Genomic DNA, 25,648 nt, shown 5'->3' on the forward strand with positions numbered 1-25,648 from the left:
TGGAGGAGCGTAAAGCGCCGCCGTAAAGCGAGAACCTTTCAGATCAGACGTCAGAAGATACAGCGTGAACGGATCGAGTTCCGCTTCCACGTCTCCAGAGGATCATGATGTACCGAGTCACTTGCTCCGATCTGAAGCGTTCTTGCTTTACGGCGAGCCTCCACATCTGTGAGCGAGCCTGCACATCTGTGAGGCCCGAGCGCAGCGGTGAACATGGGCCGAGCAGAAGGCCTTGAGTTTGTGTCTCTCACTGAGGTGAACAAGAGAAAAATAGAAAGGGACATCTCAGGCGATCTCCTTTATTCTGCGCATGTAGTCGTGCAGTTCCTCGGGGTCCTGGAAGCCCATGTCCTGGCAGACCCACTGAATGTCCTGCTCGTCGGCCATGGGGATGGCGTTGTAGGGCAGCTCCTCCGTGGGCAGCGTGCTGAAGGTGGTGAACTTCACCCTCTTGCGCTTGGACGTGGGCGAGCTGGCCTCCTCGCCGTTGTCCTTGGTGGAGCCGCCCGAGCTGCCGTCGCCGCGGCCGTGCGCCTGGCTCTGCACGCTGGTCTGCGAGCTGCCGCTGCTGTGCTGGTCGCCGTGGCAGCAGGTCTGCACGCTCTCCATGGGGGCGTCGGCCTGCTGCGGCGACAGCTGGCACTGGGCGCGCAGCGGCTGGCCGTTGCCGAGGAACACCCAGTGGTGGGAGTGGTCCATGTTGGCCTGGCCCTCGGGCGGGATCCTCTTGTGGCGATACTTGAGCACGAACACGATGCAGTTGATGAGGAAGACGAGGATGGCGAGGCAGAAGACGCCGAGCAGCGCGTACATGCCGATCTCCAGGTCCGTCATGTTGCGCGGCGAGTGCACGAACTCGTCCTCGTCCAGGTCGCCGTCGGTGGGCCGCTCCGGGACGCCGATGGTGGGGAAGTTGGTGTAGTCGATGGGGACGCTCGCCGGCTGCTCGTTGGACGTCTCGTAGACCCGCCCGCCGTTCCCCGGGTCGAGGGCGGGGCGGCGCGTGAACGGGACCATCTCCATCTCGCCCTCCGTGGTCGTCTCCTCCTCAGAGTCCTCCTCGGGGCCGAAGCGCACCTTCACGAAGACGTTGGCGGACGCGATGACGCTCTTCCGCTTGGTCTTCTGGCAGGCCTCGCAGATGGTCATCTCCACGCGGACCAGCTCGCCGGACCCCTCGCCCTCCGCCGCCACCGCGGGCCAGCGCTGCCCCGGCTCCTGCACCACCGACGCCACCTTCTCATCCAGGGACGAGCCGTTCAGCGTGTAGTCCTTCGGGTCGAAGAACGTGAGCGTGGCGGCCGTGGAGTCGCTGAAGAGCATCCAGATGGACAGAGACGCCTCCTGTGGGACACAAAGAGGTCAGAGGTCAGGGCACAAACACCAGAGGTCAGAGGTCAGGAAAGACGATAAAAACATGACAAATACTGAAATGTAGAGGTGCAAAAATACATGAACATAACCTTTGTGTTACAGATTTAATATTATCGACTGGACTGGGTTGGTTGAGTTGATCTTCAGAAGCTTCTGTATGTAACACTAGTAAAGACAAAAGCTAGAGCCACAAGTTACTTCCTTTAAAGGGATATTTCAGGATTTTTGACATAGGGTCAGACTGTTTTGAATGCAGGCTAGCTGATACCATAGAAATGTGCTAGCCTTGCATTAGCCTAGCACTACGAAACTCTTCAAACAGTATAAGAACTGCATGACTTATAAAAGAATATCTCCAGAAATCAGCAACACTCTGGATAACTAGGAAATGAGGCCCTATGTCAAAAATCCTGAAATATCCCTTTAACCCCTTAATTCCCGCCTGAACTGAGGACATTTTCTCCAGTTTGGCTTTACCCCAGTCCAAAAGCTTCTGGAAAAAAGCTGTGAAAATAGCAACAAAACTGAGACGAAAACAATGATGGAAATGTGAGAAAAAAGTGAGAAAACATTGGCAAAAAAGTGACGAAAAATTTATGAAAAAGTGGCAAAAATGTCACAAGAAATTGACAAAAAATGGATGAAAAAATGACAAAAATGTGACAAAAATGTAACAAAAATGTCACAATAAATTGACAAAAAAATGATGAAAAAATGACAAATATTTGTCAAAAAAATGACAAAAATGTGACAAAAAATGTGACAAAAACTTGATGAAAATGTGGCAAAAATGTCACAAAAATTGACAAAAAAAATGATTAAAAAAATGAGAAAAAATGTGACAAAATGTGACAAAAATGTGATAAAAATGAGATAAAAATGTGACAAAAAAATGACAAAAAAAATGACAAAAATGCGACAAAAATGTGATAAAAATTTGATGAAAATGTAACAAAAATGTCACAAAAATGTCACAATAAATTGACAAAAAATTGATGAAAAAATTACAAAAAAATTACAAAAAATGACAAAAATGTGACAAAATGTGACAAAAACTGACAAAAATGTGATAAAAATGTGACAAAAAATGACCAAAAAAAAAGACAAAAATGTGATTAAAAAATGACAAAAAATGACAAAAATGAGTTGAATACCCCCCAAAAATATGATGAAAAAAAAATCTGATGACGTGAGGAAAAAGATCTTCTCGGTTCAGGCGGGAGTTAAGAGTTTAAACCACCAGACTATTTAAAGACTATTTAAACTCCGGTCACTTCTGAGTGCAGGGGAAACGTTTGTGTGCGATCTGTACAAAGTGAAGCTCGAGGAGAAGCATCGGAGTGAAGGGACTGAAAGAGAAACATCTGCTTTATGAGAAGAGTAAATCCCTGAGACGTCAACAGCATTAGCTCCTCGTTAGCTTCGTTCGATGTCTTTAAACGTAGCACACGGTTTTGTTACAACTGCACAAAAACAAACAAACCACCTACAGTATCGTGAGCAGCATGAACGCATGAACAGACACTGGTAAAATGACTGACGTCCTGGGGTCGTTCCAGTTTTCCCGAGGTCCCTAAGTTCTTCTAATCCCCGTGACTGAGGCTTTCGAGTTTGCTGCTCCGACACAGAAAGTCTCCTCTGGTTTTCTCCCGTTTGTGGGTTTGGTTCATCGGTGTTTGCCAGAGAGATCAGGCCTGGGAGAGTGTGGTCATTAGGAGCCGCTCCGAAGGCAACGCTTCATCTTCATGTCTCGGTTTAATGCCCTCAGGTCGGCGTTACCGTCGGCCCGTGATCAAAGCGAATCATTTATCGCTCCGCCATTACACTCCGAACACTAACTAAGGCAGTGTGCTTGTAATCGCTCTGACTGAACCAATCTCTCTGTGAACCAACGTGGCCCGTGCTCCTCTGCTCCGTCAAACAGGCAGAAATGTGCTTAAATGTGTGAGGCAAACGTCTTAAAGCAGGGGTCGGCAAGTTTGCTCGGTGGAGGGCCGGTTTTCTTCATCGTCAAAAGACCAAGGGCCGGACCCGCCAATTGAAGCAATTGACGAAAAGCATCACTTTCTACAGATGCCAGTGTTGTACATCACATACACTGGGAAAATGTCCATATTAAATTAGATAAATTACTTAAAATTGCTCGAATAAATTTGAGTCAGTTTGAACTAATCTAAAATCAGATAAAAATGCCAATGCCAATTGAACAAATAGAAATCCCAATGGAAATCAGACAAATTAACTTTTACTGTGAAAATGATTTATTTTTCATTTGAAATTATACCAAATAATCTGAATTAAGAAAAAACTTGAACAAAACGTGCTTGCTCCATTGGCAAGAATAGGTTTTATTTGCTCTAAGGCCAGACCAACTCTACTCAAACTTTAGATTTGATCTCTTAATTCAAGTAGATTTCAGTCATTTCTTCCTTGATGATTATTCTTTTAGGATTATGGACTAAAAGGATGCTCTGTTAAGACATTTTAAGGAATTGGCAGTATTTTTTTCACATTTCTAGAGTACTTTAACAGGCATTTGATCTCCGATTTGGGTCATAATATTTCTCAAAATCATCTCGAGGGCCAGAGTTTGATGAAAGAGGGCCGGTTTTGGCCCCCGGGCCTGACATTGCCTACCCCTGTCTTAAAGGTAAGTGCACAACCTAGCCTCACGCATCTCGCTACCCCTTCTGTTCTCTCCTGGATATTAGCTGTGCAGTGCCTGTGTGTCCAGCCTCATGTCATGATAAAATCCCCTTTAAAACATGTTTGTAATCCTGCGTGTTCCTCGTTGCCTCTGGGTTTTCATGAGTTTATTCAAGCAAATACTGTAATTCCTCTGATCCGAATGCCTGGGCTCGGGAAAGGCATTTAAACGATTAAACAATGCCAATAGAGTTCAGGAAAATCCACAGTTACCATGGAGATCCGCCATGTTTACAACTGTTAAAGGGGGGGGTATTATGCAAAAATTGACTTTTTCAAGCTTTACATCATGTTATTATGTCATTCCCTCATTAAAAACATGCCTGAAGTGTTGCCTTGGCACATTCACGTATTTTTGAGTGATCTGTAAAAACTCTGATGGCGGCCATTTTAGGGATAGGTTTGCCTGAGTCCTCCTAGGAACGCCCCCACCTCCTGGAGACGCCTCCGAGCTTTCGTCACCAGCCGAGTAACCAAGCACTGCTCCTCAGCAGAACCCCCTCCCCACTGATGCCACAGACAGCGTGTGGAGGGGGCGTGTCGGAAAGGGTCAGAGGTTCTTAAAGAGACAGAGGCCTATTTCAAGACATTCACTACAGCCATTTTGAGAGAGACATTTTATACAAGGCAGTTATTCTAATTTACTGCATTTACAGACCAACAGAAGGTTTGCTCATCATTGTAGTGTGATATAGACTGGTGCTATGTGACTGAAAAAAGCAGAATACCCCCTCTTTAAGGTGCCAAACTTGTTTTTACACAATGTGGGTTGAACTCACCCGCTCTAACAGCTGACACGCAGTTACCGTATCTCGTTAGCAAGTCCAAGATCATTATCTCAGTCCATGGTCATTATTTCTTCTTAACGATGTCCAGAAGTGAAGAGCTGTGGTCGGAAAAGCACCCGTTCCCCTTTTCATTTCTAATCAGATTTTGCACATTGATTCCAGTTGGTGATGTTTGTTTGTGAATCCTCCTCCTCCTCCTCCTCCTCCTCCTCCTCGTCTCTGCAGTATTTTCCTCGCGCTGAATAAACCTTCTTTCGGAGCCCTGCCGCCCACTCTAGGCGCTCCTCGCTCTTGTCCCGGCCGCTCCCCGGCGCTGTCAGCGATCTGCTCAGCGTCATGTTTTATTAACCTCATCCATATCAAAGTCTGCGGCGGCGCCTGTCGAGTGGAGGCGATGGCGAGGGGGGGGGGGGAGGGGGGCGATGGCGAGGGGGGAGCGTGGGAGAGCGGGCGTGTGGACAGCGTGTCGTCGCCGGCGTTTGGTGGAGAAACACGAGGCGGCCGCGGCGCTTTGTGGCGAGTCCGCGGCTCGGTGCGGTCACATGTCAGCGCCGTCACACGCGTGGAGGAAGTAATCCATGTGTGACGAGGGGGGGGGGGTTCATCCACAGGGGAATCCACAGGCGAGAGTCAGAGCCCCGCGGCGCTCGTCGACTTCACCCTCTACAGTTTGATAAGGCCGTGTCAGACAGGACGACGGCAGAGTCAGAAAGAGCAAATCACCAAATGTTTCGTCTGTTCAGTGTCTGTCAGAGATGAGGTTCCCAAACTGCCATATCCATCTGACCGAGACACACACAGTCTCGTACTTCTATCTTAGTGAGGACAATGGTCCTCACAATGTCGTAAGTACAAGAACACACACACTCATAGACATAATGTAACTAAAGGTTATCATTATCTATACCCAATTCTAACCCTAACCCTAAAACCACATCTTGACCCTCAAATAGTCCCTCAAATAAGTGAGGACCACCAGAAATGTCCTCACACTGTTAAAAACTCACACTGGTCCCCACAATGTTGTAAGTATAAGAACACACACACGTTTTTTGAATATTGTTAAGGTTAAGGTTGACTTTATTTGTCTCCACTCCTGCTTTTTGTATCTGTTCTAAAGCAAGACCGTCTGGGACTTTGCTCTCAGCCTCAAACCTCAAAGTTTCATATCGATCCAATCACAAACAGAATGAACCACTGATTTATTAAATGTACACAAGGATGTTCCTGCTCAGCTTCTCTAAGAGGACTTTCCTCTTGTTGTTTCTGTCTGTTGAACGTGTTTCTGTCTGAGCAGTTACTAATGACTCCTTGTTCCTTTGTGGCAGAAATGTCGTAGATGGTTCACATTTGTCTCCACTCGGAGTCAAGAGAAAATGTTGGTGCAAATGAACATTGGACATTAAGCCCAATTTTAACCCTAAAACCACACCTTCACCCTCAAACAGTCCTTCAAATAAGTGAGGACCACGTAAAAATGTCCTCACTCTGTTGGTTAAAAATTCAAAATGGTCCTCACAATGTCGTAAGTACAAGAGCACACACATTCATAGACATAATTTATTACCCAGACCCTAACCCTAAACTTAATCCTAACCCTAAACCCACATCTTGACCCTCAAACAGTCCCTCAAATAAGTGAGGACCACCAAAAATGTCCTCACTTTGTTAGTTAAAAACTAAAAATGGTCCTCACAATGCTTCTATCTTAGTGAGGACACTCATAGACATTATGCTCAAAATGGTCCTCACAATGTCGTAAGTACAAGAGCACACACACATTCATAGACATAATTTATTACCCTAACCCTAAACTTAATTCTAAACCTAACCCTAAAACCACATCTTGACCCTCCAAGGAAGTGAGGACCACCTAAAATGTTCTCACTTTACAAACATGTCCTCACTCTGTTGGTTAAAAACTAAAAATGGTCCTCACATTGCTTCTATTTTAGTGAGGACACTCATAGACATAATGCTCAAAATGGTCCTCACAATGTCGTAAGTACAAGAACACACACACTCATAGACATAATGTAACTAACGCTAACCCTAATCTAAACCTAATTCTAACCCTAAAACCACACCTTCACCCTCAAACTGTCCTTCAAATAAGTGAGGACCACCAGAAATGTCCTCACTCTGTTGGTTAAAAATTCAAAATGGTCCTCACAATGTCGTAATTACAAGAACACACACATTCATAGACATAATGTATTACCCAGACCCTAAACCTAAGGTCAGGTCCCCTAATCTTAATCCTAACCCTAAATCTAATATGAACCCAATTCTAACCCTAACCCTAAAACCACATCTTGACCCTCAAATAAGTGAGGACCACCAAAGATGTCCTCACTTTCCAAAACTGTCCTCACTTTGTTGGTTAAAAATTCAAAATGGTCCTCACAATGTCGTAAGTACAAGAGCACACACACTCATAGACATAATTACCCAGACCCTAACCCTAAACTTAATCCTAATCCTAACCCTAAAACCACATCTTGACCCACAAACAGTCCTCCAAAGAAGTGAGGACCACCTAAAATGTTCTCACTTTACAAACATGTCCTCACTCTGTTGGTTAAAAACTAAAAATGGTCCTCACAATGCTTCTATTTTAGTGAGGACACTCATAGATATAATGCTCAAAATGGTCCTCACAATGTCGTAAGTACAAGAACACACACACACGTATAGACATAATGTAACTAAAGGTTAGGGCAACACTAACTCTAATCTAAACCCAGTTCTAACCCTAAAACCACACCTTCACCCTCAAACAGTCCTTCAAATAAGTGAGGACCACCAGAAATGTCCTCACTTTGTTGGTTGGAAATTCATAATGGTCCTCACAATGTCGTAAGTACAAGAACACACACATTCATAGACATCATTTATTACCCTAAACTTAACCCTAGCCCTAAAACCACATCTTGACCCTCAAATAAGTGAGGACCACCAAAGATGTCCTCACTTTCCAAAAATGTCCTCACTCTGTTGGTTAAAAATTCAAAATGGTCCTCACAATGTCGTAAGTACAAGAGCACACACACTCATAGACATAATTTATTACCCAGACCCTAAACCTAAGGTCAGGTCCCCTAACCTTAATCCTTACCCTAAACCTAATCTGAACCCAATTCTAACCCGAACCCTAAAACCACATCTTGACCCTCAAATAAGTGAGGACCACCAAAGATGTCCTCACTTTCCAAAAATGTCCTCACTCTGTTGGTTAAAAATTCAAAATGGTCCTCACAATGTCGTAAGTACAAGAGCACACACACTCATAGACATAATTTATTACCCAGACCCTAAACCTAAGGTCAGGTCCCCTAACCTTAATCTTTACCCTAAACCTAATCTGAACCCAATTCTAACCCGAACCCTAAAACCACATCTTGACCCTCAAATAAGTGAGGACCACCAAAGATGTCCTCACTTTCCAAAAATGTCCTCACTCTGTTGGTTAAAAATTCAAAATGGTCCTCACAATGTCGTAAGTACAAGAACACACACATTCGTAGACATAATTTATTACCCTAACCCTAACCTTAATCCTAACACTAGCCCTAAAACCACATCTTGACCCTCAAACAGTCCTTCAAATGAGTGAGGACCACCAGAAATGTCCTCACTTCACAAACATGTCCTCCACTCCTGCTGTTTGTATCTGTTCTAAAGCAGGACCGTCTGGGACTTTGCTTTCAGCCTCAAAGCTCAAAGTTTCATATCGATCCAATCACAAACCGAATGAACCACTGATTTATTAAATGTACTTAAGGATGTTCCTGCTCAGCTTCTCTAAGAGGACTTTCCTCTTGTTGTTTCCGTGTTTCTGTCTGAGCAGTTGCTAATGACTCCTTGTTCCTTTGTGGCAGAAATGTCGTAGATGGTTCACATTTGTCTCCACTCGGAGTCAAGAGAAAATGTCGGTGCAAATGAACATTGGACATTTAGAGTCAATACAGAGGAAGTGCTGAGACAAGGCGAAGAGAGGCAAAAGTGGGCGGGATCAATGAGATCAATGATTTGCCATTCAGGCCCATTCATTAATGAGCCCATGTTAATGTGAACGTAACATGGCTGCTCAATCTCCTCCTACAGTGTTCCTTAAAAGGGCATATAAGAGGAACAGTGACAGACTTCAACTTTACATTTCCGATATACAAATAACAAATTAAAAACATGATAGATGTGAGATACAAAGTCTTCATAGGAATCCTGTAATAATAATAGTTCACTGCAGACCCGGAGCCGAGACAGATCCACGACAGTGAGGCGGATCCGCTGTGATAGTGCGCCCTCTGCTGGTAGGAGCAGATCCACGACGGCATTATTTGTTCATAATTTATGTTTTACAATTATTGTTAGGTTTAGTTTAAAATCGTTAGGATTAGGAGTTGGTTAAGAGAGTTGTTAAGTTTAGGATTAGGTTAAAGTTGTTAGTGTTAGGTTAAAGCAGTACTAAGTAACTCTTCCCCCTAGAGGCCATAAGCGCAACTGCAGGTGTAGTAGCAAGTTACGATTTTTTAATTTATTAATTGTCTTGGAGAGTAAATACTACGCTGACAGGAAAGGCGAAGGCAGAGAGGGTTACTGTGCATCCAATTATACAATAGAAATATTTTTTTTCACTCAAACTTGGCTGTAAATACTGTTTAAAGTGACGCTAGCCCGCAGTTAGCTTTGCCCGTTAGCATCTTAGCTTCTTCTTCGTGATTACATTAGTGTGTATTGCTTTCTCCGCACCGGGGGCAGTCAAGTTGCAAACATGGTTTTCTGGCCAGAGACACCAGGGGGAGATGAAAGACCTTCCAATCATCCCATAAACACTTGTATTACCCCCACAGGGACTACGGAGAGGATTTATTAAGGTAAACACGTTACTTAGTACTGCTTTAAGATTAGGATCGTTTAGGAACAAAAATAACAACCAAATTGTATGATTTGTATCATCAGAAGCATCTAACTTTCTTCATAAGAATTTTGTTTTGTTTCCATGACGAAATGTAAATAACTCGCCTACGTTCGTGAAGTCGATCAACATCAATCAGCATCAGCCTTCCTAAAGCTGATCTAGATGCTCCTTATCCAGCAGAGGGCGCACTTTCACGCTTCACTCTGCAGCTTTCTCCTTCTCCTTGGAGCTGGTGTTACAGCAATGTCAGCTCTCGCCATGAGGACCAAAGAGAAGCGCTTTCTTTGCCCATTGTCAGTGATGCACAAGTATGGATGAAAGAAAAAAAAGTATAATGGCGTGACATGACATGAACAAATAAACATGACAGATTGTTTGCTTTAAGCTGCAGTTGGAGTTTTGAATAAAGGACATTTATAAATGAAGCCCAAACTTTGTGCTGCTCCTCTGAGCCAAAGAACTTCTAGAAAACAAACTGCACTTGGAACATTGTGCACCTCGATGGAAACTGTAACGCTGCTGCACAAGGTTTTTCAGAAACGCTGCTGAGACGAGAGGAAAGTTATTTTCTTCCTAAATGATAAATTGCAGTATTTGAGTAAAGTACTGTGACTGTTTTTAAGCCTTCTTTTCGTTGTGGCGCTCGGACAGACCAGCGTGTGGAAGAGCTGCCCCAAGAGCTTATCACGGGGGTTTAATTACATGCAAACCCAAACCTTGCTGCTCGGAAACTCTCTCCAGCTCCAGAGTAAACATGACACATTACAGTTCACTCCCATCTGAGCGTCTGAAGAGTCGTCGTTCCTCACACGAGCCTCCCGTTTACTCTAGACTTACTGACATTCTGAATGACTGTCCTGATGATGAATAATTCGATGTAGTGTCAGAAAGATTGCCCGTAATGTGACGCCAGCCTCTTATTTCTGCGGCGCTTTGTTAACGTGAGAGGCTGTCGCTTTCCCCGACGGCAGCGCCCGATTAGAAACGCAGAGGCCTTGACTGGAGACGAGCTTTCAAACAGGGAGACATCGTTTACTCCGGTCTTTATGAGAGCGCGTGAGGCGGAATCTGAACCAGGCCTGGCTTCACGAATCAGTGCACTACAACTATTGCTGTGGTTTAAATATGACATAAATATGAGAAGTTTGTGGAGTCAGTAAAGCATCACTCAGGCCTCGCCCACACAGCAGGGTCTCACAAAAAGATATTTTCCTATGATTGGGCCTGTCATCCATATAAAACCGCAGATGTCGGTCCCTAAAAACAAAGTTTCTGAAAAGAATTAAGAGTTCTCCCTTTGCTCTAGTCTTGCTTCACGTGGAAGCGCAGGTGAAGGAGCGCTTTACAGTTGGCTATTTTACGACAAATAACCGTCCCACAAGTTCACCACAGACGCCAACAGACGGGGACGCCCTTCTGCTGGAGAACTTTGGGATGAAGTCGTGCTCCCGAAGGAAACGGTGAGACGAATGTCACGGTTGACGGTTTACCTGACAAAACAGCAAAATCTCCCATAGATATAATAAAGATGAGCGGGTCATTCGGCCCCAGTCATTGTAAAGGTTCCCGAGTCCTGTGTGAACCTTAATGGCCGCTCAGACTCCTCCCACGCAGCCTGTTCCTTAAAGAGGGGGTATTCTGCTTTTTTAATCACATAGCACCAGTCTATATCACACTACAATGATGACAAACCTTCTGTTGGTCTGTAAATGCAGTGAATTAGAATAACTGCCTTGTATAAAATGTCTCTCCCAAAATGGCTGTAGTGAATGTCTTGAAATAGGCCTCTGTCTCTTTAAGAACCTCTGAGCCTTTCCGACACGCCCCCTCCACACGCTGTCTGTGGCATCAGTGGGGAGGGGGTTCTGCTGAGGAGCAGTGGTTGGTTACTCGGCTGGTGACGAAAGCTCGGAGGCGTCTCCAGGAGGTGGGGGCGTTCCTAGGAGGACTCAGGCAAACCTATCCCTAAAATGGCCGCCATCAGAGTTTTTACAGATTACTCACAAATACGTGAATGTGCCAAGGCAACACTTCAGCCATGTTTTTAATGAGGGAGTGACAGAATAACATGATGGAAAGCTTGAAAAAGTCCATTTTGCATAATACCCCCCCTTTAAAAGGGCAAAAAGGCCACATGGGTCACATGGGTCACATGGGTCACATGGGTCATGGCGATTTTTTGAAAAAGGAAAACTCTTTGGAGCCAGACTTTTCAGCCGTTTTTGGGACGTTTCAAGTCATCAATGCTCCCAAGTGTCTCTTGGAGCCCCCCGTGGCCACCAGGGGGCAGTATTACAGCAATGTCAGCTCCCGCCATGAGGACCATAGAGAAGAGCCTTCCTCGCCCATTGGGAGAGAGATACAATGAATGTACTTCATGCATATATGCCGGTCATCTTGGATGGATTTTTTTAAAACTGAGGCTGTGTGGACTCAAATATTTTTCTAGGACAGATTTAAATTACTTAAAATATCTGCCTTCATATATCGGCCCCTTCATATATCCTTAACTGTATATGTCCACTATTGTAATTTTACACGTTTCAAAATTGCACATATTCACAGATCGTTGCCTGTTCTTTTGTTTAATCTTCTGTTTAATGTTTAATTCTCTGATTTCTTCACCATCTAAACCATGCACTGAAGTGTTTAAGTGAAGTGTGATTCCGAAGGGGAAGCAGAAGGATCCGAAACATGTCAAGGTGCGGTTTGTTTTTGCGCTGCTCTGATCAAAGGAATCTTTTAAAGCCACTCTCCCCAAAGGACGCAGATCTGTGCGTTAATGACATTAAAGCATCGATCGCGGAGTGTAAACGTGACGCCGGAGCGACGCCGGAGCGACGCCGGAGCGGCGCCTGGAGCCGGCGCTCAGCCCTGTTTACACGGCGGTTTGAGACGGAGCTCATTCAGCCCCGCGGTCCCCGTGGGCCGGGCACACTGTGATTAAAACAGTGCACTTAGACAACAGAGAGCGCCAGCCTCAACTCATTAACACTCAATTAAGTGACTCCGCTGCAGGGCCCTGAACGCACCGCCACACAAGCACAGAGACGCCTGCAGAGGAGGGGGCGCTAAGAGGAGGAGCCTTTACTCAGAACAACCGTCAGTCAGAAATATATCACTCTGTTCATTACAATCACAGGGTTCAGTGCATTTAACCCCTTAACTCCCACGTGAACCGAGCACATTTTCTCTAGTTTGGCTTTACTCCAATCCAAAAGCTTCTGGGAAAAAGGTGAGAAAATAGCGACAAAACTGAGACGAAAACAATGATGAAAATGTGACAAAAAAGTGAGAAAACATTGACAAAAATTGAACAAAGAAATTATGAAAAAATGGCAAAAATGTCACAAAAATTGACAAAAGATGTATGAAAAAATGTGACGACAAAAATGTGACAAAAACATTACGAAAAAATGTACAAAAAATGATGAAAAAGTGGCAAAAATGTCACAAAAATTTGACAAAAAAATTGACAAAAAAATGACAAAAAAATGACCAAGAAATGACAAAAAAATTATGAAAAAATTATGGAAAAAGTGGCAAAAATGTGACAAAAATGTGATAAAAATTTGACAAAAAAGGACAAAAAATGATGAAAAAATTATGAAAAAGTGGCAAAAATGTGACAAAAATGCGATAAAAAAGTGACAAAAATTTGACAACAAAAGGACAAATGTGATAAAAAGTGACAAAAAATGTACTTTTTGACAAACAATTAACCAAAAAGTTACAATAATGAGTTGAATACTCCCCCAAAAATGATGGAAAAAAAAATCTGATGACGTGAGGAAAAAGATCCATTTAGATGAGTTTTGTAGATCTTAGCTTTCAAATGAGGCGTTACACTGGCCTACAGGATTTGGGTAAAGCTGAACTGGAGAAAATGCTCTCGGTTCAGGCGGGAGTTAAGAGGTTAAAAGTGTGTAAATGTGTGCCCACCCATTCATGTGGGTGAATCACTACATTCCCATCAGAGCTGTGACGTTTGTGGAACATCACTGACCAGTCCAGTCGACAACATTTAAATCTTACTTTCAAAATAAATGTGTCTGATTTCAGAAAGCTACAAAGAAAAGAAAATAATTTAAAGTGTGCACAGCCCACCACCAGAGGGAGCTCCATCTCCCTCAGCTCCTCTACTTCCCACAGCTGTGTATGTATATAGTTATTACATGTGTGTGTGTACAGTTACCGTAAATGCTCTAATATAGGCCGGGGCCTTTATTTACTCAAGGGCATCTGGGACCAGGCCTTTATTGGAACCAGGCCACAATAAGAGACAGGCCTTTATTTCTATTTGAGCAAAACGGACGACCAGGAAAACAAAGAAAAACGAGATTTGTGTCCATTTGCACCTAAAATATTAGGTTCATTTATTAATGAACATTTCAAACCCTCTCCCAGCGGCTGGAACATTGACGCCTTTTATTTAGTCGGGACAACAGGAAGTGTTTCGTTGCTGTTAGCGGAGCTTTGACATCAGTGTCACTGCAGGTTTCTGTTTCGTTTTTACCGCAGACTGGATTATTTGTTGTTATCTTGTGTAAAAGGCGAGTTTAGACGGAGCGTTTGTGTTTGTGATCGATCATGAGACTGACCCGAGAGAAGACGAGACGCTCGCGCTGATGGGAGGAGTTATTTTGAGGCGTGGGACTGACCTGCACACGGAGCAGCTGGACGTGCTTTGAAGACGCGATAGTGACTTTATTAAAACCCTGGAGGGTCACACAACATTTGTTGCTTTCCCTGTTTCTACAAATAGTCACAGGAGGTTTGAAAAATGGCTAAATCTGTGTCAGTTTTCATTTACACCAGTATGAGACAAATTCCTAACATGGGGAATATTTCTACCGCTATAGTTTCTCATAAAAGCCCCGGCCTGTTTTAGAGACCGGCTTTAATTTGCCTCCACCAGCCGCGAACCCGGCCCCTGTCAGAGACCCGGCCGCTAATGGAATACAGGCCAGTATTAGAGAATTTACGGTATATAGTTATTACATGTATGTACAGTACAGCGTGAGCACCTGTTTGGGCGCGGTCAGCGTCTGCACGCCCGCCGCCTTGGCCACCATGGTGTGGCTGTTCCCGGGGCTGGGCTGCACCGACATGGCGAGGCCCGACACGGCGTGGACCCGCAGCTCCGTGATGGACACTTTGTCGTCTGTGACCGAGAACGGGGCCTCTCCCAGGACGGCGTCCACGGCCAGAGGAGACTCCACCTGGATGAAAAAAAGACAATGAGCTTACATAGTCTACGCACACATGCACAGAAGCAGGAACAACGGGTTAGACAAGAAAGAACTTTACTGAAACCAAAGACCAGCCAAAACGGTCTGGTACCAGGAGACTCATTTCAGAACGTGTTTGTTGGTCCAAACAGTCGACTTTGGCGTTGCACATCAGCAAAAGCGAGATGCCATTTGTCGTTCAAATCAAAGCAAATTGTTTTTGTGCAGCTCACGTTGGGACCATGTGTTTTGTCCCGGATCGTCGCCCAGACCGTCCCGGCTCAGCAGAAACAGCCTGGTTAAAGCACCGAACGCCTCCGTCCAGATGACTGTCTGAGAGAGAGCTACAGCTCAGCTACAGCCCGGACTTTTACAGGCTCCAGACGGGACACGGGTCGATTCTGCAGATAATACAGACAGTCTGGTCCTGTAAAGTTTGAGGACAGAAGCGAGAGCTGCAGTAAAGAGGTCAGAAAGAACTCTCTCTTGTAAACCTGCTGCTCTGCCTCTTTTTACTCACTCATCCAGTGCTACATCCACATCTTTTTTCTCACGTCATCAGATTTTTTTTCCATCATTTTTTTGTTGGGTATTCAACTCATTTCTGTAAATTTTTTGTCATTTGTTTTGTCACTTTTTGTCACATTTTTGGCATTTTTTCGTACATTTTTTGTCAATTTTTTACAACATTTTTGTCATTTTTTAGACACATTTTTGTAATTTCTTTGTAATTTTTTTGTGATTTTTTTGTCACATTTTTGTCATTTTTTGTCACATTTTTGCCATTTTTTTGTCACTTTTTGTCATTTTTTCGTACATTTTTTGTATTTTTTTGTCAAACTTTTTATCACAATTTGTAATTTTTTTTGTCACTTTTTGTCACATTTTTGTAATTTTTTTGTCACATTTTTGACATTTTTTTGTATTTTTTTTGTCAAATTTTAATCACATTTTTGTAATTTTGTGTCACATTTTTTGTATTTTTTTGTCAAATTTTTCTTCCATTTTTCTTCAATTTCTTGTGACAGTTTTGTGACATTTTTGCCCCTTTTTCATAAATTTTTCGCCACTTTTTTGTCAATGTTTTCTCACTTTTTTTGTCACATTTCCATCACTGTTTTCGTCTCAGTTTTGTCGCTACTTTCACACCTTTTTTTCCAGAATCTTTTGGACTGGTGTAAAGCCAAACTGGAGAAAATGTGCTCGGTCAGGTGGGAGTTAAGGGGTTAAGAAAAAGAAGGAAATTATTGAGCCATGTGTAAAAACTGGATAAACAAGACATAAGCTGGATTATCTGATCTCACATCATTTGCTCAGGAGTTTGTAAATTCTCCAGCTTGAAAACAAACCATCGCCTCTGTCCCTGCACTGACCCACAGCTCCAAACGCCGCCGCTCCCTCATAAAGCGGCTAAATGACCGGCGGGAGCGACGTCTTCTCAGAGCAAAGCCCGAGCCTCAGTGCAGGGAACACTACTTTTCTGAATGTCAACATAAAGACTCCAGAGTAAACAGGCCGGGCCCTCGCTCCGCGCCCGACACACGCTTTATTGTCTTTGCGAAGCTCATAAAGTCGGTGACAAGCCAATTCAGGGTTCAATTATGTGCACAGGCCTGAGCTGTCTGTCAGAGGGACGAGCAAACACCATCCATCACCAACAACAGCCCAGACCTCGGAGACTCGGCCTCAGAGGCGCTGCGTCCGGGAGGCGGCCTCGGGAAGTGGGATTGCAGTGGGATTTTGGAGCGTAATGAGCAGCAGATCGAGCTTTAAACCTCCTCACTCCTCTGTCCAGACACAAGACACGCCTTTCCTCTCCTTTACAAAGGCTGTGACCGGGATCGGGGCTGGTTTCTTTGATGGCCGTGATTGACAAGTGTATGAACCAATCAGAGAAACTTAAAGGGACTATACTTAAAAATGTTAAGTTAAATGTTTAAAAATGTTAAAATTAAGTATTTTCCTCCCCCTACATGTTCCAGCCATGTCCTCATGTGTAGAATGAGCTCAGACCAGTTCACCACGACTGCCTCTAAAATCCTCACTCAAAAAGGTGTTAATTCAGGTCTGAAGTGCCGTCATGCATGAGCTTAAAGAGGGGGTATTATGCTATATCACACTACAATGATGAGCAAACCTTCTGTTGGTCTGTAAATGCAGTAAATTAGAATAACTGCCTTGTATAAAATGGCTTTCTCAAAATGGCTGTAGTGAATGTCTTGAAATAGGCCTCTGTCTCTTTAAGAACCTCTGAGCCTTTAGACACGCCCCCTCCACACGCTGTCTGTGGCATCAGTGGGGAGGGGGTTCTGCTGAGGAGCAGTGGTTGGTTACTCGGCTGGTGACGGAAGCTCGGAGGCGTCTCCAGGAGGTGGGGGCGTTCCTAGGAGGACTCAGGCAAACCTATCCCTAAAATGGCCGCCATCAGAGTTTTTACAGATTACTCAAAAATACGTGAATGTGCCAAGGCAACACTTCAGGCATGTTTTTAATGAGGGAGTGACAGAATAACATGATGGAAAGCTTGAAAAAGTCCACTTTGCATAATACCCCCCTTTAATATAGAAGCTGCAGTTACACGCATGACCTGAGGTGGCAGTAGTGAGTATAAAATGGCTAACTTACATCTAGCCCCTCTATCCAAGGGGCTAGATGTCCAAATGTCCAAAGAGAAAAAAGTGGTGCACACATTTCTCACAATGAGGGGTCAGGGGTGGACATTCGGACACAGTCATAAACACTGAAGAGGAAGAGAGTGATTCAAAGGCCCAAATTGGTTCACAAATAACAGAATGCTAACCATAATGCTAATGTTAGCCACATGCTACTCATGGAGCAGTTGCCTGAGACGTCTCGTCTTAAGCTACAATAAACAGGTTAAGGTCCTGGATTAGCTTAAAACTCCCACCTGGACGGATCCCATTTTCTCCAGTTTGGCTTTACCCTAATCAAAAGGCTTCTTGGGAAAAAAGCCACAAAATAGCCACAAAAAATGAGAAGAAAACAAGGATGTAAACGCAACAAAAATGTGACAAAAACCCAACAAAAATGTGACAAAAATTCAACAAAAATGTGACAAAAATTTAACAAAAATATGACAAAAATGAAACAAAAATGTGACAAAAATTCAACAAAAATGTGACAAAAATTCAACAAAAATGTGACAAAAATTCAACAAAAATGTGACAAAAAATCAACAAAAAAGTGACAAAAATTCAACAAAAAAGTGACAAAAATTCAACAAAAAAGTGACAAAAATTCAACCAAAAAGTGACAAAAATTCAACAAAAAAGTGACAAAAATTCTACAAAAATGTGACAAAAATTCTACAAAAAAGTGACAAAAATTTACCAAAATGTGACAAAAATTCAACAAAAATGTGACAAAAACAAAAAAAAAATGTGACAAAAAATCAACAAAAAAATGACAAAAACTCAGCAAAAATGTGACAAAGAAAAAAACATAAAGGTGACACAACACAGCAACAACGTGAGGAAAAAGATCATTTTTGTGGGTCTTAGCTTTCAAATGAGGTGTTACACAGACCTATATAATGCCCAAAGAGGACAGAATGCGTTTGGTTGAGGCGGGTGTTAAGAGGCTAAAGCGCAGCAGACCTGTAAGTGCTGGAATGATCCGAGTAAGTGTGCGGCTCCACCTGAGTCTGTGCGTTTGATCGATACACAATACAGTGCCGTGTTGTTGTGACATTAGCGCGCGGCACACATCGATCTCCTTTTTACTCACTTTAATTGGTCTGTAAGAACACTGCGCAGCGGAGCACAAAATCAATGTGAGCCAACATTTCCAGCGTCTGGAGGTTTCTGCTTCATAATGCATTGCTTTTATACCGCGCTTTGTCAAATGTCTCCAGACGTAAAACAATTTGTTGCGTTTTTCGGTCGCTCCAAACTCGCAGGGTTTGATAGAAACTTGATAGAAAGAAACCAACAACTGTTCACTTCCAGAATGACGCCACGTCTCGCACTCGTTACGCCGGTTCAGTCAAAATAAATGTGCTGTTAATTCATCTCCAGAAGCAGGAAGTGTGGGAACATGTCGGCGGTGATTCATCAGGCTGTGCCGTCGATGAATCGCTCAATGCTTGTGTTTGATGTTACCTTTGATGGAGCTGCACTCACTTTTTGTGCCAATTAGAACGATCTCAGTCACATGAAGACACAGGGACACAGGTAAACAGGACTCTGACTGAGGCAGAGATTAGACTTTAACACATTGAGGGCCAGATCTTGTGACTGGCGCAGTCCGTGCCCAACACTAAACGCAACATAGTACATGCGCGATCTTGCATGTGGCGCAGGTTTTGCGCTAAAGGCTGCGCCGCTAGGGAGAGGGCGTTATGTAAGAAAAAGAGGCCGACTGAGGCTGGTTCATTACAAGCAGCACTTGGAGCTGCTCTTCTATGGAAACCTTCACATTATGTTCCTTTTTACATCGCTCTGCCTTGTCTTCTTCCTTAGAATCGACGTCAAATTGAAAACAAAAGCGAAATTGCCTTGAAAAGTCTGTTTGAGCGTCGGTTACGCACGGGTTTACTTTGATACAATAGATCAACGCACACACCGCAACACCAAAACAACAACAGTTTTCCATAAATAAACCACACGTGCCTCAAGTGCCACAACACCAGGTCTGATCTGAGTTTTAAGGAGACGTTTCCATGCTGTGTCAGTTTTTACCTCCTGATGATGCTCCGTGTGTAGCTACAGCTCAGTCCAAAAGAAAGAAGCGCATTTCACAGGGTGCAGAGCAACTTTTTTTTGCAAATTAAGCCGCTCCAAGAATCCTGCAGCTGGAGCTCAAATGTTCCAACACGCTACAGTTTTCTTGCAACTGCTGCATAACTCTGTAACTCCTCTGCAGCCGATATGACAGTTTATGATCAATTAAATCCTGTACATTTTGTAACTTTGCTGCCTCTCTGTCCCGCCCGCTCATCTTGGATCTGCAGCGAGTGGCTGCAGCAGCGGAGGGACACTTTTATTTCTTTAATCTTTATTAAACATTGCGTTGCATCACGCATGTTACGCATGTACAAGAGAACCCCCCCTCGCAAACCACCGCCTTCCTCAGGTCTGGGGAAAGCATGGGGAGGGGGCGGCACCACAACATCACAATGCGAGTCTGTCCCCCCTCCTGTCCTGCCCACTTTTTGCGCCAGGTATGAAACTGAAGATTGTAAGGAGCACCATCCGTCTGCGCAGTCGTCTGCTCTACACCCTGCGCTATGTACCACAAGATCTGGACCCGAGTGTTTAATTATTGAACCAGACACTCTAATACAGCTCATGTGTGATTTTGGAAGCTCTGTGATGAACAGAACTACTATATTATTATATATATATTGCGTTTTTTTTGTCTTTTTTTTTTAGTCTGAGGGGGCGTGGCGTTAGTCTGAGGGGGCGTGGCGTTAGTCTGAGGAGGCGTGGTGTTAGTCTGAGGGGGCGTGGTGTTAGTCTGAGGGGGCGGGGTGTTTTCACCTACAGAGAGCTTAGAGTCTTGTCTTTCTCACGAGCCACAGCATGTGTCCATAGCTATAACAGAATACAAATATCATGAAAATGATCTGGATTGTTGGAACTCTACAGCTAAATTCCTAAAACAGCGCGGCCTCAATGTGTTAAGATTATTTTTGTCCCAATATTATTAATGCTAAATAGTACTTTTCTACCTTCCTTAGGCCCAAAGCGCTTTACAGGAAAGAACCCGTCACCAAAGCGCTGCCAACACTGACGATTCTAAAGTCCTGACGATTATTGAGGTAAAGTCTGGAGTGTGATTTCTTTTAAACGTCTTCTCATAATAACGCCACACGCTCGCGTCTGATTGGCTGACAGCACCTTCACTTCCTCCTGACAGCCCTGCCACAGTTTACTTTGTTTCCTGACAGTTTGTAGTTGATGGACATGTTTCCTAATTTCTCATAATGAAGAAAATGTGTCGTCGCGGCAGAGATTGAACCCCGACATCGGCCTCATGTTTCAGCTTAAAAACAAAGTGTCTGACTCCAGTCTTTATCTGCTCCTTTTGCTCGGACAAAAAACACAAAGGTCTAACGCAGAGCTGCTCGGTACGACTGGACTGGAGTCTGAGCTCTGATGACTGAGAGAAGATTTATTTTTTTTACCGTAAATGCTCTAATATCGGCCGGGGCCTTTATTTACTCAAGGGCATCTGGGACCAGGCCTTTATTAGAACCAGGCCACAATTAGAGACAGGCCTTTATTTCTATTTGAGCAAAACGGACGACCAGGAAAATGAAGAAAAACGAGATTTGTGTCCATTTTCACCTAAAATATTAGGTTCATTTATTAATGAACATTTCAAACCCTCTCCCAGCGGCTGGAACATTGACGCCTTTTATTTTGTCGGGACAACAGGAAGTGTTTCGTTGCTGTTAGCGGAGCTTTGACATCAGTGTCACTGCAGGTTTCTGTTTCGTTTTTACCAAGGACCGGATTATTTGTTGTTATCTTGTGTAAAGGCGAGTTTAGACGGAGCGTTTGTGTTTGTGATCGATCATGAGACTGACCCGAGAGAAGACGAGACGCTCGCGCTGATGGGAGGAGTTATTTTGAGGCGTGGGACTGACCTGCACACGGAGCAGCTGGACGTGCTTTGAAGACGCGATGGAGACTTTATTAAAACCCTGGAGGGTCACACAACATTTGTTGTTTGCCCTGTTTCCAAATATCGTCACAGGAGGTTTGAAAAGTGGCTAAATCTGTGTCAAAGTTACGCTCGGATCAGCTCCTCCGCAGCGTCTCCCTCGGCCCGGGTTCCCGTTTGTTACTTCCTGCACGTGAGTTTTCATTTACACCAGTATGAGACAAATTCCTAACATGGGGAATATTTCTACCGCTATAGTTTCTAATAAAAGCCCCGGCCTGTTTTAGAGACCGGCTTTAATTTGCCTCCGCCAGCCGCGAACCCGGCCTCTGTCAGAGACCCGGCCCCTGTCAGAGACCCGGCCTCCGTCAGAGACCCGGCCTCCGTCAGAGACCCGGCCTCTGTTAGAGACCCGGCCCGTAATGGAATACAGGCCAGTATTAGAGAATTTACGGTATCTAGTAATAGGATAATTGAATAATTGTGTGTAATGTCTCATAAGCACATTAACCGGTGGGTTCTGCAGAATGTTGTGACGTGTGCATGTTATTAGAGGTAGAGGAAACCTTCACAGACACAGTTTCTTCACTCGTCCTGGAGAGTTTTGGTCTCTGGAGTCTGTGAGAACAAAGCTGCACGTCTGTAAAGTCGACGGTCCAGCACAGACACAATAATCCGAGTGAAGAGTCCGTCCCTGTTGTGCAGCGCTCGTGTAATCTCTGATCTGCGGCGGCTCACAGTCTCAGTCTGACGCCGCACATTGTTTATTCATCTGCGGATTAAAAACCTCTCTCTCAGAAAGACTCGACTGTTCATCTGCTCAGAATAAAGCTGCCTCTGAAAGGGTAAAGGACTTTAGCGAGACACGCCATCCAGATTACGGCTTCGCCCACGACGCTTTCTTCATCTGCGATCATTATATATATAGTTTGGAACCACTTTTGGCAAACGTTGCGGCAGATTAGGCCAAATTTGTTTTCTTTGTGAAGCGCCAAAACGGCTGTAAATGCTCCGTGGATCCGTTTCAGGCATGTGAGCCGCCAAAATATTCAATATGGCCATTTTTTCAGCTTGTGTTGCCAAAAACATGAGTAAATGTTTGAAAATGTAAAAAAAACACCAGATCCAATAATGTTACTGAATAAAAACGCTCACCACAAACCCTGTCGCAAAGAATTGAACCTATTTTCCAACAGTCAAGATTATCACAGACTTTAATTAATCTGTTTGAGTCCAGAACAAAGAGAATGAACTCGTTATGGGCCGAGGTCAAAAACATCAATTACACTGTTGTTCATTCACGAAAATCGATGCTTGTTTATCATTTTGCAAGTTTAATCTGGTCTTTTATTAGCAGAGGTGGACGGTAACACAGTGAGTTTACTAAAGAACTGTGCTGTGGAGTGGGGGGCCATAAGGGGCTGGTGCAATGTGATTTGGGCAGCTCCAACAGCTGCCCCCATGACCCGGAAACGGACAAGTGGAAGAAAATGGATGGATGAATTGTTGGATGGTTGGATAATATAGAATAGATAGAATGGATTTTTGTTGTAGCTGGAAAGTCAATTAATTTTGAATATGGGGTTGGCACTTATAAGCTTTCTTAAACTTTTTTAAAAGACACTAGGTTGGAACAAACAAAAGCTGTTCAATTACCTTACGCGTTTCGACGGACAAGGAACCACTTCCGTCTTCGTCAGAGGCGTCTCCCGACGTGCATGCGTCTCTTATTGGGAAAGTTGTAGTTCCCAGGCGTGGCCACACTGACATAAGCAATAAACCTGTCAGTGTGGCCACGCCTGGGAACTACAACTTTCCCAATAAGAGACGCATCATGCACGTCGGGAGACGCCTCTGACGAAGACGGAAGTGGTTCCTTGTCCGTCGAAACGCGTAAGGTAATTGAACAGCTTTTGTTTGTTCCAACCTAGTGTCTTTTAAAAAGAAACCAAAAAAAAAGTGTATTACTCAAGAAGACACAATGAATGTACTAAAAGTATAAGCTTTCTTGCTTCGGCCTACACCTTTTGAATTTTTTATTATTATTTTTTGTTCTGTAACAATGTTAAAGAGGGGGTATCCTGCTTTTTTCAGTCCCACAGCACCAGTCTATATCACACTACAATGATGACAAACCTTCTGTTGGTCTGTAAATGCAGTAAATTAGAATAACTGCCTTGTGTAAAATGTCTCTCTCAAAATGGCTGTAGTGAATGTCTTGAAATAGGCCTCTGTCACTTTAAGAACCTCTGAGCCTTTAGACACGCCCCCTCCACACGCTGTCTGTGGCATCAGTGGGGAGGGGGTTCTGCTGAGGAGCAGTGGTTGGTTACTCGGCTGGTGACGAAAGCTCGGAGGCGTCTCCAGGAGGTGGGGGCGTTCCTAGGAGGACTCAGGCAAACCTATCCCTAAAATGGCCGCCATCAGAGTTTTTTTAGATTACTCAGAAATACGTGAATGTGCCAAGGCAACACTTCAGCCATGTTTTTAATGAGGGAGTGACAGAATAACATGATGGAAAGCTTGAAAAAGTCCATTTTGCATAATAGCCCCTCCTTTAATAATGAAATCTAACATTTTTGTGATGTTTTTGTTGCACTTCCTTATTGGACACTGACAGGAAGTGACATAGATGAAGGCAAACGATTTTAAACTGTTGCCGTGCCGACCACGTTATGTCAATGGGAAATGAGTGAGTCTGATTCAGGTCAGTGCGCGCCTCACCTTCACCTCGTGGCTAAATCAAAGCTGTTTCCGTGACGATTACGACCTCATGCTACGACACCTCCACCACCTCAGCCCTCTACTGCCCCCTCCTGGTTTGACTGTGCCGTGCCGAGACTCTAAATGTTTCTAATGTGGAACCAACATCACTGGATACAACAGATACTTCATTACTCTTCAGACGAACTCTACACTGAGCACCTCGGATTATAAGCCGAAAGCCCATCTCGACTGCACATGCGTGGCTCAATCAGGCTCCTAATTTCGGCCCAAACAAACCGCTCGGCCATTGACATGTGTGAGCGAGTCCAGGCAGCGGAGCCTGAACACTGAAGCATATTGAGTCATAACCGTGAATTATAAGACTTACGGGCATTTGTTTAAAGACTATAAGACTCAAGTGACATTTCTTGCAAATATTTATGTTGTCAATATCTTGAAAGCGAGAGAAAAAAAAAGGACGGCGGCTCCGTAGGCAGGAACGGACCATAGTGGACCACAGTGGACCATATTGGACCATAGAGGACCATAGTGGACCACAGTGGACCATATTGGACCATAGAGGACCATAGTGGACCATAGAGGACCATAGCGGACCATAGGGGACCACAGTGGACCACATTGGACCATAGAGGACCATAGTGGACCATAGCGGACCATAGGGGACCACAGTGGACCATAGAGGACAGGGGGACGACAGGACCCGCCTGTCTGTGCCGCCACTTTTTAAATCATTTAAATTTGTCTTGAAATCACAGGGGAAAGTTTCAAAACGGTGCTGATGTTAAATACAGTGGCGATGGATTAGCCATGTTGTACCATCACATCACTCGTAAAATAATATACAAATAAAGTACGTTTGGCAGAGCCTTTATGTGTACGTGGATCTGTCACAATCAAAACAAAGATTTTGTTTACTGTCCACCTCGTTATTGACAAAACAAAACAAGGATTCTATGTTTTTACTTCTCTTTCAGTTTAAATGTCCTGAATGTCGGGACTTGAGGCCACAGTTTCAGACCCTGGACTTTGTCCAACAGTCGCCTTCAAGGGTCAGAAACGTTTTTCTCACATAGTTATTCAAACTCTGTGAACAAGGACTGGTCGTCACTTTTGAAGCAGCTCTACATATGAACGGCCGTTCAGTTCTTTCAGTTTCTGTCTCTCCGTTCTCAGCCCTAGTGCAAAAATAGACTTTATGCTAATATTGTAACAAGCTCCACGGTGACGACAAAAACACTTTATATCAGCTTTCCAGCAGCAGAAATAAAAAG

At 44.1% G+C, this 25,648-nt stretch overlaps 1 protein-coding gene across 1 annotated transcript in view; it reads right to left on the reverse strand.

The window, feature by feature from the left end:
• Window positions 1-203: 203 nt before the first annotated feature.
• tmem132e (transmembrane protein 132E) overlaps window positions 204-25,648 on the reverse strand; it is a 191,436-nt gene continuing 165,991 nt past the window's right edge. The window contains exons 8-9 of the mRNA XM_079565569.1: window positions 14,817-15,011; window positions 204-1,344 (exon numbers count right to left, since the gene is read on the reverse strand). Of these exons, the coding sequence (XP_079421695.1) occupies window positions 286-1,344; window positions 14,817-15,011 (1,254 nt within the window). The 3' untranslated portion in view covers window positions 204-285. The remainder of the gene's footprint in view (window positions 1,345-14,816; window positions 15,012-25,648) is intronic.

This window comes from Gobius niger (genome assembly GCF_951799975.1).
Source record: "Gobius niger genome assembly, chromosome: 11".
NCBI lineage: Eukaryota > Metazoa > Chordata > Actinopteri > Gobiiformes > Gobiidae > Gobius > Gobius niger.